Source organism: Protopterus annectens, chromosome 5.part0, assembly GCF_019279795.1.
Source record: "Protopterus annectens isolate FY-2018-M chromosome 5.part0, PAN1.0, whole genome shotgun sequence".
In the NCBI taxonomy this organism is placed as follows: domain Eukaryota; kingdom Metazoa; phylum Chordata; order Ceratodontiformes; family Protopteridae; genus Protopterus; species Protopterus annectens.
In genome coordinates, this window is record NC_056735.1 from 1,616,032,057 (window position 1) to 1,616,047,248 (window position 15,192).

Below are 15,192 nucleotides of genomic sequence, written 5' to 3' on the forward strand. Positions count from 1 at the left end.
AACTGTTAAGAGAGTTAACTGTTCATCGAACATTTGATTGTCACTTGTAAATTTACAAAGAGAGTCTTTTTTATCACAATGTTCATAGGCTGCTTACAGTCCATATTTAGAAGGGAAATGGGTATCCATTTGCTTAAGAATTATTCAGTTCCTTTTATGTAGCCTAATAGAAACACATCCAAAAATATGATTCCTCTAGTCTTAATATATTCAGAAGCTCATACCATGCCTTTAATTGGGTCTATATTAGATCATCGAAATGGCAGAATTTCGAATGATGTAATATCGAACCAAATATCGTGAACGCCGAAAACAGGGAAGCTGCACAAAACCAAATTCTTTCCTAGGGAAAGAATTCGGTTGGCTGTTGTGGCTTCGCTATTTTCAGCGATGCGGTGGAAAGTTATGGGTTGGGTTAAGTTAAGTGTGTGATTGTGTGGACGTTTGGGTTAGGGCGTGGGTTGGGTGAGTTAGGGTTAGGGCACGGGTCAGGTAAGTGTGCGATTGTGACAGAAAGTGGGGTTAGGGGCAGGTTAAGAGAGTTAGGGCGCGGGTGAGGTGAGTGTGCGATAGTGAGAATTTGGGGTTAGGGGTGGGTTAAGTGAGTTAGGGTTAGGGCGCAGGTGAAGTGAGTGTGCTGTAGTGATGGACCTTAGGGTTAGGGTCTGGATTAAGGTAAGTCGATAGATAGTAGTGTATGTGCAGTGTAGTGTAGGGTTAGATGTAACTTTTAAATGTATGTGTGTAGATTGCTGCTTTTTAATGTGTTTGTGGTGTGTGTGTGTTTCTCGGAACAGCAAATTTTTTCCCTGGGGAAAATATTCGCTATTTTGAGGTTTCGATATTGTTTGGGTTTGTGTTTTGCAGTTCGATGTTACGGCATTCGATAATGAGCCATTTCGATGATCTGATATAGACCCCTTTAATTGACATCCACGGTACTATGTACAATTTTTAGGGTAGTCAATTGATACTCTGTCAGTGTCATCTTCTGCTTTAGAAGTAACCAGCTCCACTTCTCTTTCTGTTATGGTAATGTCTGCCCCTGCCTGCAAAGATCCTTTCCCCCTTAAATTACTCATGCAACCTATAATACACTCCACTATGTGCCTAGAACAAATTATGATATCTAGACTTTCCACAGAGATGGACAATTTTTCTGTGAATGTGGATAACCTCCAAAAAGATGTCAAAGAAGGGGGGCATGGGCTGGATGAGATTAAGAGGGTCCTTCATCAAGTAAGAGTGCTCAAGTCAAGTGGGAACCTCTGGCACCTGGAACCTTTCCACAGAGAGTACTTGGATGAAACTGCAAGAAACCACAGTGAGAGAAATGACCCTAAGTGGAAGGATAGTGTGAGTGCCTTACATTTTCCATAGATGCAGTCATGATTAAGAACGTCATTAAGCAAGCAAAACTGGGAGATAATCATGGCCCATTACTGATGTAAAAACAGTGAATTTGTATGTTTCTGTTTGTTATAAACAAAGAAAAAAATAGGATGTGCTGGGCCCCAGAATATAAACTCTTCAGCATGGAGCTGAGATTGTGACCTAGGTAACCATGGTTCAATTAGCAGCACCAGCACTAGTGAAGGGGATTGCCCTCTTGTTTCAGCTAGGGGGGTGGGTGAGGGCTGCATGCACTCATAAACATTCTGATGACTATAGAAATCACCTCCTTTGCTTCAGGGGTTGGTGTACAGGGCTGCTTTGATAGCAGCATTCTGGAAGTGAGGTTATATTCAACATGTACAGCTGATTGCACATGCCTTTAAGTTGCACAGCTAAGTATGCTTGGAGACCTTATGATGAAAAAAACGGGGGGAAAGATAAAGCCATCCGCTGATTCTTAAATGATGGCCCCAGTTGGCTCACTCTGCTTCCTCTGTGAAATGAAAAAGGAACAAATAGGTCTGTAGCCTGAGAATATATGTGCACACATGCGTATGTATGTATGTATGTGTGTGTGTGTGTGTGTGTGTGTGTGTATATGTATATATATATATATATATATATATATATATATGTGTGTGTGTGTATATATATATATATATATATATATATATATATATATATATATATATATATTACATAGTCAAAGTTTAATAACTTCGAACATGGAATGTTCAAATCATCCTGTTCGAAGTTAAAAAACTTTGTCTATGAATAAAAAACAAAATAAACTGTTGTAAGCAGGCACCCTCCACACCCCCCCACTACTTAAATATACCAACTCCAAGATTGCACCACATTGAACAAAATGGAAACCTCCCCTTATGGAGATTTCCATTGAAATGCTCGAATGTCTGCAAATTTGAACTTATGGTCTCAACCATATGAGGTTCGAACTTGCAGAAGTTCTACTATCTGATAGGAGCCCTATATATATGTGTGTGTTGTCTGTGTTTTTCTATATATATATATATATATATATATATATATATATACACACGTGTGTGTGTGTATATATATATATATATATACACACACACACACACACACACATACACATATATATACTATTTCCTGAAGCTCTTAAGTTAGTCTTGCTAGTTCAATGTGAATCCTGCTCTGACCATTGAGAAATTCTTCTTTCTGTAGGTCTTGGGTATGATATAGAAGGTTATCTCCATGTTTTCAGCTAGCCAGACAGTGACATAATGAATTTACTGCTGTCCCTCCATCCCCTTTAGCTAAGCTAAGTCTTCAGAAATAGCTGTCACTCTGTTTTGTAATAATTTGATTCTCTTTCTCATAGCATTGATTTCTTAAGTATTCTTAAAAGCTGCTCCCAAGGCTGAGTTAGTAGATTTTATTTAGTTATTTAATTATTGACATTTGTTGACCGGGAATGTCCACTGGGCCAGAAAGTCCCATTTTCAGTGGAGGCCCGCAGAAAAAAGCTCCACAATTAGAAAATTTTAGATTACAATTTATACATTATAAAATGTAAAAACAAAAATAAAAAAGTCAAACAATTTTAGGCATTTTTAAGTTTCTGATTAGACATTATTAATTGTAGCAGTCACAAATGAAATCTTAGACATAAGGATGACATGAACCGAGTAGGACTTTTACAATCAGTATGACTTGGTCCAAGAAAATTAAGATTGAACATAAGAAATATTTTATGGATAGTAAAAGTTCAAATAAATAGTTTTTGTCAAGTTGGCATGTCTTGTTATATAGTATAGCTTCAACAGACGTGAAGTCTAACGCGGTAATGCAAGCCAAATGAAAGTCCGTCCATTTTCAGTACTGGTTTACCTCGTGGTCCCAGGGGCTAAAGCTGATACCAAAAATCAGTTAGTGCAGAGTGGGAACTAACTGCTGATTGGATTAACCAGTCCATTGTGCTGCATTCACACATCCAGATGCATATCTGGAGCACACAAATTTTAAACAGCCTGCCATTATATTTTCGAATCTGAGAGGAAACTGGATGCACCATTGGAACTGACAGGAATGCAAGGGAGCACGTCTAGTCTTCACACAGAAGGATCCCAGAGCCAAAAATGAATCCCTGCTTGCAATGTCTGATGTGTTTTTATATATGCTTTATTAGAAGCATTTAATACAGGTAACATCATTTCACATTCATTTAAAGTATACAGAGCTTTTGTACTTAAGTTACACCACAATTTTAAGCAGAAGAAAAAAAAACAGAAACATTCTTGAACTGTATACAGGTATGTAAAAACAGTGCTGCATGCTATTGCCATATTGTTCAACAGCCCAGTAAAGAACAAAAGAAGAAAAAAAAGATGAGACCATCACAAATTAGTATGAGGCGATGTACAGTGAATATAAAAAGTCTACACACCCCTGTTAAAATGCCAAGTTTTTGTGATTAAAAAAATGAGACCACAGTAAATCATTTCAAAACTTTTTCCCACCTTTAATGTGACATATAACCTGTAAAATTCAATTGAAAAGCAAACGTATCTGTTAGGGGAAAAATATAAAAAATAAAAAACTGGTTGCATAAGTATGAACACCCTTAAACTAATACTTTGTTGAAGCACCTTTTCATTTAATTACAGCCTTTAGTCTTCTTGGGTACACATCTGCCATCAATTAAAGAAACTCTGATTAACCCCAAATAAAGTTCAGCTGTCCTAGTAGGATTTTTCTGACATGTACTCAGTTGCCTGCTACAGCAAAAGCCATGGTTCGCAGAGAGATTACAAAGTATCAAATGGATCTCATTGCTGAAAAGTATCAGTCAGGAGAAGGGTGCAAAAAATGTTCCACAGCATTGGATATACCATGGAACACAGTGAAGACAGTCATCAAAAAGTAGAGAAAATATGGGACAACAGTGATGTTGCAAAGAACTGGACGTCCCTCCAAAACTGATGAAAAGACGAGATGAAAACTGGTCAGGGAGGCTGCCAAGAGACCTACAGAAGGAGCTGCAGGAATTTCTGGTAAGGATTGTTTGTGTACTACATGTGACAACAATCTCTTGTATTCTCCATATGTCTGGGCTGTGTGGTAGGGTTACAAGACAGAAGCCTTTTCTTACACAGAAGAACATCCAGGCCTTGCTAAAATTTGCAAAACAATACGTCTCCCAAAAGCATGTGGGAAGATGTCTGATGAGACCAAGGTTGACCTTTTTGGCCACAATTCCAAAACGTACGTTTGTCACAAAAACATCACTTCACATCACCAAAAGAACACCATCCCCACAGTGAAGCATGGTGGCGGCAGCATCATGCTTTGGGGTTGCTTTACTTCAGCTGGAACTGAGGCTTTAGTCAAGGTGGAGGGAATTATGAACAGTTCCAAATACCAGACACTTTTGGCACAAAACCTTCAGGCGTCTGCTAGAACGCTGAAGATGACGAGGAATTTCATCTTTCAACATGACAGTGACCCTAAGCATACATCAAAATCAACAAAAGAATGGCTTTACCAGAAGAAAATTAAAGTTTTGGAATGGCCCAGCCAGAGCCCAGACCTAAATCCAGTAGAAAATCTGTGGGGTGAACTGAAGAGGGCTGTGAACAAGAGATGCCCTCACAGACTGACAGATTTAGAGAGAAGAGTGGGCAAATATTGCCAAGTCAAAATGTGCCATGCCGATAGACTCCTACCCAAGAAGACTGAATGCTGTAATTAAATCAAAAGGTGCTTCTACAAAGTATTAGCTTAAGGGTATGCACACTTATGAAATCAGCTTATTGTACGTTTTTTATTTTTTATATTTTTTCCCCTAACAGAGTTGTTTGTTTTTCATTTGAATTGTACAGGTCACCTAAAAGTCGGGAAAAGTTTTGAAATTATTTATTGTGGTCTCATTTTTTTATATCACAAAATCTGGCATTTTAACAGGGGGTGTCTAAACTTTTTATATCCACTGTAGATGCTTATTGCTAAAATACTACAAGTATATACTAGGTTTAGGACCATAAAAACAGAAACAAGAAATTTAGGTCTTATAGTTCCTTGCATACTGTTAAAGCAGACAATATGTTTGTGCGGCAACCAGCAACAGAAACCTAAGCCAGTCCGCCCATTTCTGACATGTTATGATGAACCTTGGAGTCTTGTCCCCTAACATCTCATTGCACTGAGCCTGGATCTTTCAGCAACAGTGGATGCTCTTCGTGTTTCACTGTTGCACTCATCACATTTAGGTTATCTGCCTGCAGGTAGCCCTCAACCGGCCTGAATACCAGAGTTTTGGATTCCTGCTTCAGATGCTGTCTCTTCTTCCATGACGTCAGGGGTATAAAACATGCAACCGACGCCATTACATCAGTCTTAATTGCCACGCAGTGCTCGAAGCATAAGCAGTTCGCAAATGCCGGTTGGTCGACTCTTGAAATTTTCGAGTTTCAGAACCGAAGTCTTCAAAAAAGCTAAGTACACCGTTGGGGATCCTTTTTCTTGCTCTTAACCAATGTCAGTAAAAGCTAACAATTGTATTACTTGTGGAAAGCAAATACCTCCTAAAGATTTTCATTTGTACTGCATTCCTTGCTTAGGCCCAGACAGCGACATCCCTCGCTGTCGGTTTTGTGCCTTTTTCAACCCCTGAAGTATTCATCGTCGGTCTATATTTGCAGCAAATTATTTTGGTACTCGGTTTAACTATTCAGAAATGCCTTCGGTAAGCCATCTGACTACTGATATTCCAAAGAAAAGTAAGGATAAAGACAGGGACAGACCACATAGGTCCAAAACTGCCAGCAACGCTTCCGTTAAGCTAGTCACCAGTCCGCCGGTACTCAGTGAGGCGTTTTTGCAGCCCCTGATACCCACTACTTCAGATTCACAGGCCTCTACTGAGACCCATTCGGAGTCCAGTATGCTGCGAGATGCTTCTTCGACTATGGAACCTGCGGATGTCTCTACCTTGGATGGGTCCGGAGCTGCTGTGTAGGCACCGGCTTCTGAGGGTGTGTTCAGGCTTACAGACTTGCATTTTAAACCAGCGCCATCTTCTCGACCCACGCCTAGACAATCAACGTCCAAACCGCATGCTCAGGCCCATATGCCTAAAAAACAAATGCTTAGAATGGCTGAAGACCTTATTACCTTAATTAGGGGAAGCCAGCCTTCCCCCTCTAAGAGACCTAGAACTGATTTTCCTTCTGATTCTTCTGATCAGGAATCTGATATTTCTATTTCTATTTCTTTTGATTACCAGGATTTGCCCCTTTCTACCTATGAGGATTCTAATGCAGAGAATTCCAGTCTCTCTGCTTCCCCTCCAGAAGATTTCTCTCTTGGTGAAACGTTGCACACTCTTAGGGAGCATTTTCGCTGAGAAAGCCAGGATTACTCTGACTCCAAAAAGAGGCTTAGGGAATTCCTACTCCTTCCTCAACATAAGCCTTTAGCTATCCCTCCTATTCTGGACATTGTAGATTATGCTTTCTTGGAATCTAGCATTTCCCCAGACACTTTACCTCCAGCTCCCAGAAAACCTGACAGGTATTACAGAGTACCTGACTCTCACGAGTTCCTCTTCAAGAATCCTACTGCGGATTCGGTGACCATTTCCCAAGGACCAAAGGGCATTAAGGCTACTGCTGCCAAAAACCCTACCCCTTCTGATAGAGATTTTAGAGCCTTGGACAGATGGGTTAAGAAGGTATATACTTCTGCTACTTTGGCCATTAGGGCTTTAAATTGCCAGTTTCATATGTTAAAGTATCAAGCAGCATGTTATGGGGCTGCTTAAACAGAAAATTATGTTGATTTCTGACTGTGCTGAACACAAAGAATTACAGGATTTAATGCATTCTGCGGAACAAGTTGGTGAACATACTTTGCAATGTGATTTTGACTCTTTAGAAGCATCTTGCAGGGCTGCTGTCACTGGGTCTGTACTTAGAAGGCACGCATGGCTTAAGGAGCAAAACTTGCCAGATCATGTTAAAGCTAAATTACTGGATGCTCCCTTAAACCAAGACCACCTGTTTGGCAACAAAGCAGAAGTCGTCCTCAAAAAGATGGAGGAAAAAGCTAAATCTATGCAAACTGTTAAAGATTTCCTGCAAGTATAGCCTCCCAGATTTAGTATGCATTGGCCTTCAAAGAATTGGTCTTTTCCAGCCTCTTCCAGGCTTTCTCAGTTCAAACCCAGGAACAGCAGACCACCTAGGTTACAGTCTTAGGCTATGCACAGGCCTAAGCAGTGGGGGGGCTCCCACTTCCAAAGCAGGGAGTAGTAAGATCCCCCCTACGGAAAAATGGCACAATGACTTTACCTTAACCCTGCTCAACTACCTGCTCCCTTAGGAGGAAAGCTCGCCCTGCATGCAAAAAAAATAGGAAGTCATTACCAAGGACAAATGGGTTTTGAATATAGTTTCCCAAGGATACAGATTCCACTTTCACACCCTACCAGCCCCAAACGGTTGGCCAGACCTATCCCCAAATCAGTGGGCAGAGGCTCAACAGCAGGTTCTCTCTCTCCTAAGTATCAGGGCTATTCAGCCTGTTCCAGCAGAAGAAAGGGGACAAGGTTTTTATTCAAGACTTTTCCTGGTATCCAGAAAAGACCACTCCTGGCGTCCTATCCTGGACCTCTCTATTCTAAACACTTTTTTGGTAATCCCAAAATTCAAGATGCTAACACTTCAACAGATGCTTCCTATGATAGGCAAAGATGCCTGGTTGGCAACCTTAGACTTAAAGGAAGCTTACCTGCACATTCCAGTAAGGGAATCTTGCAGGAAATACCTACACTTCAGGGCAGGCGCCATGCACTTTCAGTTCTCTGCACTTCCCTTTGGCTTATCTACTGCGCCCAGGGTATTTACAAAATGTCTAGCTCCAGCTATTGCATTTTGCACGCAGAGAAATATTCCAATATACCCATACTTGGACGATTGTCTGATTCAGGCAGAAAGCTAGGAATTGCTATTAAAGCATCTGGCATTCATAAAGAAACCTCTAAACTCACTGGGGTACACCATAAATGAAAAGAAATCTCACCTAATACCCTGCCAACAAATTGTATTCTTGGGAGCAAGCTTGAACACAACTTCCCAGATGGCTTTCCTCACTCCAGAGAAACAAGTTTACTTAACAACCTACTTCAAACAACTGGCCACAAAGACCCAGCTATCTTCAAGGAAAATTCTGCAAGCCCTGGGGTTCATGGCCTCTTGCATTCTACTAATTCCATGTGCAAGACTGCATATGAGGAAACTGCAATGGTATCTAGAAAGCCTATGGTGTCAACATTCTCAGGACCTGGAATTATCATTCCTTGTATAAAGACAGAGTTCCTTTGGTGGGCAGAGACCTGCTACAACAACAAAGGGCTCCCTTTCACTTTACCCCTTGCTGCCCAAACCCTAACAACAGATGCATCAGACTATGTATGGGGGGCTCACTTGGCAGGGCAGTGCATTCAGGGCAAATGGAACCTGAGACAGATGCACCTGCATATCATCCAAAAAGAAATGTTAGCTGTACAGGATTCCCTGACAGCCTTCAAGGACCACATTCTTCCAGGACAATCAATGGTAAAGACAGGCAACACCACAATTATGTGGTACATAAATAAGCAGGGGGGAACCCACTTGTACCCTCTTTGCAACTAGCCATGGCTCTGTGGAACACAGCCTTGAGCTACCAAGTGCACCTACAAGCTCAGTTCCTGCCAGGCAAGCTTTATTCATTGGCAGACGACCTAAGCAGAAATCTCATGGACCCACACGAATGGAAACTAGAACCAAAAATATTCAAACTCTTGAGGAACAAATGGGGGACCCCAGAGATAGACCTGTTTGCCTCCCTTCAAAGCTACCAAGTGGATAAATTCTGCACAAGGACTTCCCACAGTCAAGCTTGGAAAGTGGATACCCTGTCCTTTACCTGGGAAAGCCTCTCAGTTCATGCCTTTCCCCCTCTGCCTTTCCTCTCGAAGATTTTGCTAAAGATCAAACAGGACAAACCAAGGACTATACTGATTGCACCGGACTGGCCATGCCAGCACTGGTATCCCCTCTTGTGCAGTATGACACTGCTGGAACCATGGTACCTGCCTCAGACCCCTTCCCCTGCTGTCCCAGCAGGCGGGCCAGATTCTACACCCTCAGCTTCAAACCCTGAACCTTGCAGCCTGGCTAATTCCTTAAGCTCTCCAATAGCATCCCTCAGTAAGCAGGTGCTAGATGTCATTCTGGAGGCAAGAAGGCCTAGTACTAGAAAATCCTATGCTGAAAAGTGGAAAAGATACTGTTCCTGGAGCCAGACTCAGGGGATGGGCACAACAATGCCCAAATTACCTCATTTTCTTCAGTACTTAACAGAAGTGCTCCACAAGGGCCTATCCTTCTCGTCTATTACAATTCATGCCTCTGCCATTTCAGCAGATTATAATTCTGAACCACCCCTCTTCTCTCACCCCCTGCTAAAGCAATTCCTTAGAGGGGCCAAAAATGTTTGACCCTCCAGGAGAGCCCCTACTCCAGCCTGGGACCTTAACTTTGTATTGGAAAAGCTCACTATCTCTCCTTTTGAACCAGCTGCAACAACAGAGTTGAAATTCCTTTCTTGGAAAACAGCCTTCCTTCTAGCCATAGCCATCACTTCAGCAAGAAGAGTCTCTGAATTACAGGCCCTCATGGCAGTGGAGCCCTTCATTATCTTCCATGCAGACAGGGTTTCCCTCAGGACCAATCCTTCTTTTATGCCCAAGGTGGTGGCTAGTGTGGCCCTTAATCAGTCCATTCATTTGCCTACCTTTTTCCCAAATCTGCAAAACAAAGAAGAACGAATACTGTACTATTTGGACGTGCACAGACAACTTAGATTTTATTTGGGCAGGACTAAGCCTCTCAGAAAATCTGAACAGCTGCTAGTTTGCTTTGCTGCATGGGCAGAGGGGAAGGCCATTTCAAAGCAAAACATTTCTAAGTGGATAGCCCATTGCATTCATTTCTGCTATAAGCACCATGGAAAACCTACCCCACAGGGGATAAGATCACATTCCACCAGGGCTGCATCTACCTCTACTGCCTTTCTCAGAGGTGTCCCCACCAGAGACATCCTAGAAGCTGCTACCTGGAGCTCTGTACATATCTTTACCAAGCATTACCACATGTCTATTTTTTCTAAATCCAGAGCTGGTTTTGCCACGGCAGTCTTGCAGGGTTTAATAGTTAGCCCTAATGCTCTCTAACTTCCTCCTCCCTTCCTTAGCTTTGGGAATCAACCCAAATGTGATGACTGCAACAGTGAAACACGAAGAACATAGTACAGTTGTGTACACTTACCATAAATGTAGATGTTCAAGTGTATTCTCTCTTGCAGTCCTGGTTACCCCCCCTCCGGCCCCCTGACTTCTCTCGGCTCTAACTTTTCTTCTTGTTTGGTGTATTTAAGCTTTCTGGTGTATTTGCTTTTTCTTGGAGGGGTACCATAACATATAATTGCTTCCCATTGTGGGGACACCTGACATCTGGGGCAAGAAAAACTGATGTAATGGTTTCAGCTGCTTGTTTTATACCCCTGACGATCTGATGTCATAGAAGAAGAGACAGCATCCGATGCAGGAATCCAAGACTCTGGTATTCAGGCCGGCTGAGGGCTACCTGCAGGCAGATAACCCAAATGTGATGACTGCAACAGTGAATACACTTGAACATCTACATTTATGGTAAGTGTACACAACTGTACTTCACTTTTGCTTCCCGGACCTAGTCTTTTTGGCCACTAGGAAGATCAGATTAGTAGGTTTACATTCTGGGCCCCACAGTAAGTTGCAGGCATCATATTTTATCACGGCAAAGTCTGTTTTTTGTATTGCTGATTTGTTAGAGCACCGCATCTCTGTAAGGGTACATTTGTAGAAAAAGATGGTGCTGCAGGTGTTGGTAAGCCTGTTCCCACAAAGCTTCTGGCTGAGGAATCTTTTCAGAAGGTGTCTAGTCCCAGAAGTAATAGAAAATGTTTTAGACTTTAAAAATCTTGAAACTGCTAAGTTCACGAGTAATGCTTAGATATTGTTGTTAGTGTTCTCGAGTTCAGCAACACCCCAGCTTACTAACTTGTTTTTTATTGGTTTTATTTCAGCTTGAAAATATTAGTGTTTAGAATTTTGAATTATTAGTTAATATGCAAATTGATTGCAGTTTTTATTTTAGCACATTACAGCTGTATTTGTCTTACTTGTATTATTAGTAAAGACTGAAGTCCAGAAAACAAGTCTGGAAATTGCTAACACTGGAAAGTTGCGATGCAGTGTTTGTTAATTCAGATTAGAACATTTAAAATGGCTGGCCATTTGTAAGTGTACTTAGAAACAAAGTGGAAAATTTTGCAGTACATGAAATGTAAAGTTTTGAGTTTGCCAGATATCATATCTAGTAAATTTCTACAGTAGGAAATCATTCTTGAAAATGTATTTTGTTTGTCTAGTAAAGTAAATGTTTTCCTTATTTGTTGTAGGATTCCTAGAAAGCTCTCCTTGTAATCTGGATATTGAAGATATTGAAGATCTTTTCACTCTATCAGTTTATTATCATAACAAAACTCCAGCATCTTTCAGAAAGGTATTACTGTAACTTTCCAGATACTGTAATCTGTAGTTATTAAAGGTTTACTTCTCATTTTATTTAAAGGGCAACTCTACCCAAACAGCACTGCTATTTTTTTTCTCACTACAGACTGCTGCTCTTTTGCAATAATCTAATTCCAAGCAAAGCACATGCAAGGAAAGTGTGGTCTAAATATCACTTTTTTCCAACTGCACAGGTCTCTGTTCAATTTTTTATGAAGTCCCCACATTGTTTCTTTTTGTAATTCCTTATCGTCTATGTCATGTAGGTGATTTCATTATTGAAAGGTAGGTAAAGGTCAGGTATAATGCTACCTTGTGAAAATAGAGCAATTAGGTTCATAGGTTCATAATAGGCTATCTGCCCTAGGGCATTTATAAGCCTTGCCAGAGTGTGTTTGGCTTTCGCCACCCATTTTAAATTAATTTTGCTATGTCCTTTTTCGAGGTTAGTATACTGTGCCTCTGTCTAACAATGACACAGAAGTGATACCCGGGGTAAACCTACGATCTCCCATCCACTCATCAAGATTCCTCTTGAAGAGAGTCAATGAGGGACTCTGCCTAACCTAGACTGGGATTTTATTCTAGAGTGAAGGGAGCCTCTGGGTTATGAATCTGTCCCTCCAGCATGTCCTATTTATTTCAGTGCTGAGGTTCAAGTCTCTCGAGTGCGTGGCTCGATGGGATTTGGATTTTCTGAGGTGCAGCATGTCCATTAATTCCGGGTTGGACATTGCTTTATACGTCAGGCACAGATCGCCTCTGAGCAGGCGGTATGCCACTGAGTAGAGCTGGAGTTTCTTTAACCGGGCAGCATATGGCATCTGTTTGAGCCCTTTGATCCTCTTGGTGAGGTACTTTTGGGGTCTTTCCAGTTGCTGCAGGTGTCTGGTAAGGTACGTCCCAAAAGGGGCATTGTACTCAATTATGGGCCTGATGAGGGATGAGTAAAGAGGCATGATGACCTCCCCTGATCTAAATGTGAATCCCTTCATGATTAGGTGGGCTATATAAAATGTTTTTCTAACCACTTTGGCCACGTGGTTGTCAAATGAGAGATTGCTATCAACTTGGGTCCCTAATTACTTCTTCTGTACTTAATGGATTACCACCTATGTGGTAATTTGTGGGCACTTTGTTTTTGCCAAAGGGATGACAATACACTTTTGGCGTTTAGCTTGAGGCCATGGCTCTGGCACCAGTTGTCTGTTTCTATGAGGCCCTTTTGGAGGATGCTTGTGTCGGCTGGAGAGTCGATTATGGCGCCCAGTTTGCAGTCATCTGCGAACTTGGTCAGCCACAGTCCTTCCGTGTTGGCCTGTACCTCCGAGAAATATATACCGAACAAGAGAGGTCCCAGGACTGAGCCTTGTGGGACGCCACTTGTAACTGGTTTGGAGTCTGACATGGCTCCAGCAATTCTAACCATGTGGGTTCTGTCCTTGAGCCAGTTTGCAACCCATCTAGTGACATAGGGGTTTATATTTAAGCTGGTGAGCTTATCTATAATGCCCGAGTGGGGTATTGTATCGAAGGCTTTGCGAGGTCCAGGTAGGCTGTGTGGACCACCTTCCCCTCGTCAATGGCCTTGGTGACTGTTTCAAAGAAATCAACCAGGTTTAAGAGGCAGGATCTGCCCTTAACAAAGCCGAATTGGGTAGGATCCAGTGTCTGTAGGTCCCCAGTATCTTTATTTATGAGGTCCATGATGATCCTTTCCATAGCTTTGCAGACCAAGCTAGTCAGGCTTATGGGGCGATAGTTTCCAGGATCCGTTGAGGCACCACCTTTGTGGAGAGGGGACCACTGTTGCTGTACACCACTCTTTGGGTACATATCCTGTAGTAAGGCTGAGATCGAACAGTAGTTTTATGTTTGGGTTTAGCTCTTCTTGGAGTTCATGTAGGATGCAGCCCGGGACGCCGTCTGGTCCCATTGATGCTGTGTTTTTTGCTTTGGAGAGGGCGGCTCTTACCTGAGCATCTGAGATGTCAGGGGGGGCAGCACTCTGCTGGGATAGGTATTTGCTCTTTTGGTGGGGGGGGGGGGATTTGCGCTGAACCTGTCAGCTAGGATGTTGGCAATGTCTGTGGGTTCGGTGTATTTTTTGTCATTTTGGACTAATTCTGAGCATATCTGGGAATTCCCACCCAGGTTCCTAACATAACTAAAGAAAGCCTTGTGATTATCCTTAGTGTCCTGTGCAGTTTTTCTCTCGAAGCTGGCCTTAGACGATTTTATGAGTGCCCGTAGTTTTTTGCTAATACTGATCAGAGATGCCTTCCCTTTTTGGGATTTTGCTCTATCATGTAGTAGTTTCCTCCTTCTGTTGTATAGTTTGTTTATGGCTGGGGTCCACCAGACAGGACGCCTGCCTTTGGAGGATTGAGTCTTGGTTTTATTTGGGATTGCATGATCCATGCATTCCTGAAGGTGTTCATAGAATGCGTTTATAAAGGATTCTGCAGTCTGGGCCGTATTTTCCACAGGCCCGGTGGCTTTGAAGGATTCCACCTCGGTTTTGAGGAGTGTGAAATTTGCTTTAGAGAAGTTTTTCACTGTGGTTTTCTGGGCAGGGGGTGGGGTCAGGATGTGAATATCCAGTGAGATTAGTTTATGGTCTGATCTTACCAGTGAGGGATACACTTCTGGTCTGGAGCATAGAGTCCCCATGTTGGTGATGATCAGGTCCAGTATGTTTTCAACTCTTGTGGGAGTGGTAACAAGTTGTTTCATAGCATTTGAGTTTATAAATTCTAGGAACCTTTGGGCTAGGGTGTTGGAGCTAGAGTAATGCTCCCAGTCTATGTTTGGGTAGTTGACGTCGCCCAATATAATGGTGTTTGGAGAGACCTTCATATTTTCCAGTGTTCTCGGGAAGGCCGAGTGGGGTTCCTGGGTTTGGGAGGGTGGTCTGTAGCAGGCTATAAACTGGAAGGCAGTTTTAACCACTGTTAGTTGCACATGGATAGTCTCTGATGCTTCGTGCTGTGCCACCAACCTGGAGGTGTGGGTATCTTTGACGAATATTGATACTCCCCCTCCTTTTGTGGTTCAGTCCAAGTTTTGGGGCCGAAAAGCATGGTATGAGGTATAAACCTGGTAGTGCTGGGGTGCTCTCGGGAGCCTTGAACCAGGTTTCTGTTACTGCACAG

General features: G+C 42.2%; 1 protein-coding gene across 3 annotated transcripts in view; it reads left to right on the top strand.

Moving 5' to 3' along the window:
* TBC1D23 (TBC1 domain family member 23) overlaps positions 1 to 15,192 on the top strand; it is a 1,834,851-nt gene that overhangs the window by 940,697 nt on the left and 878,962 nt on the right. For all 3 annotated transcript variants that reach the window (XM_044071377.1, XM_044071378.1, XM_044071379.1), the window contains exon 8: positions 11,926 to 12,029. In XM_044071377.1, coding sequence (XP_043927312.1) covers positions 11,926 to 12,029 — 104 coding nt within the window. The remainder of the gene's footprint in view (positions 1 to 11,925; positions 12,030 to 15,192) is intronic.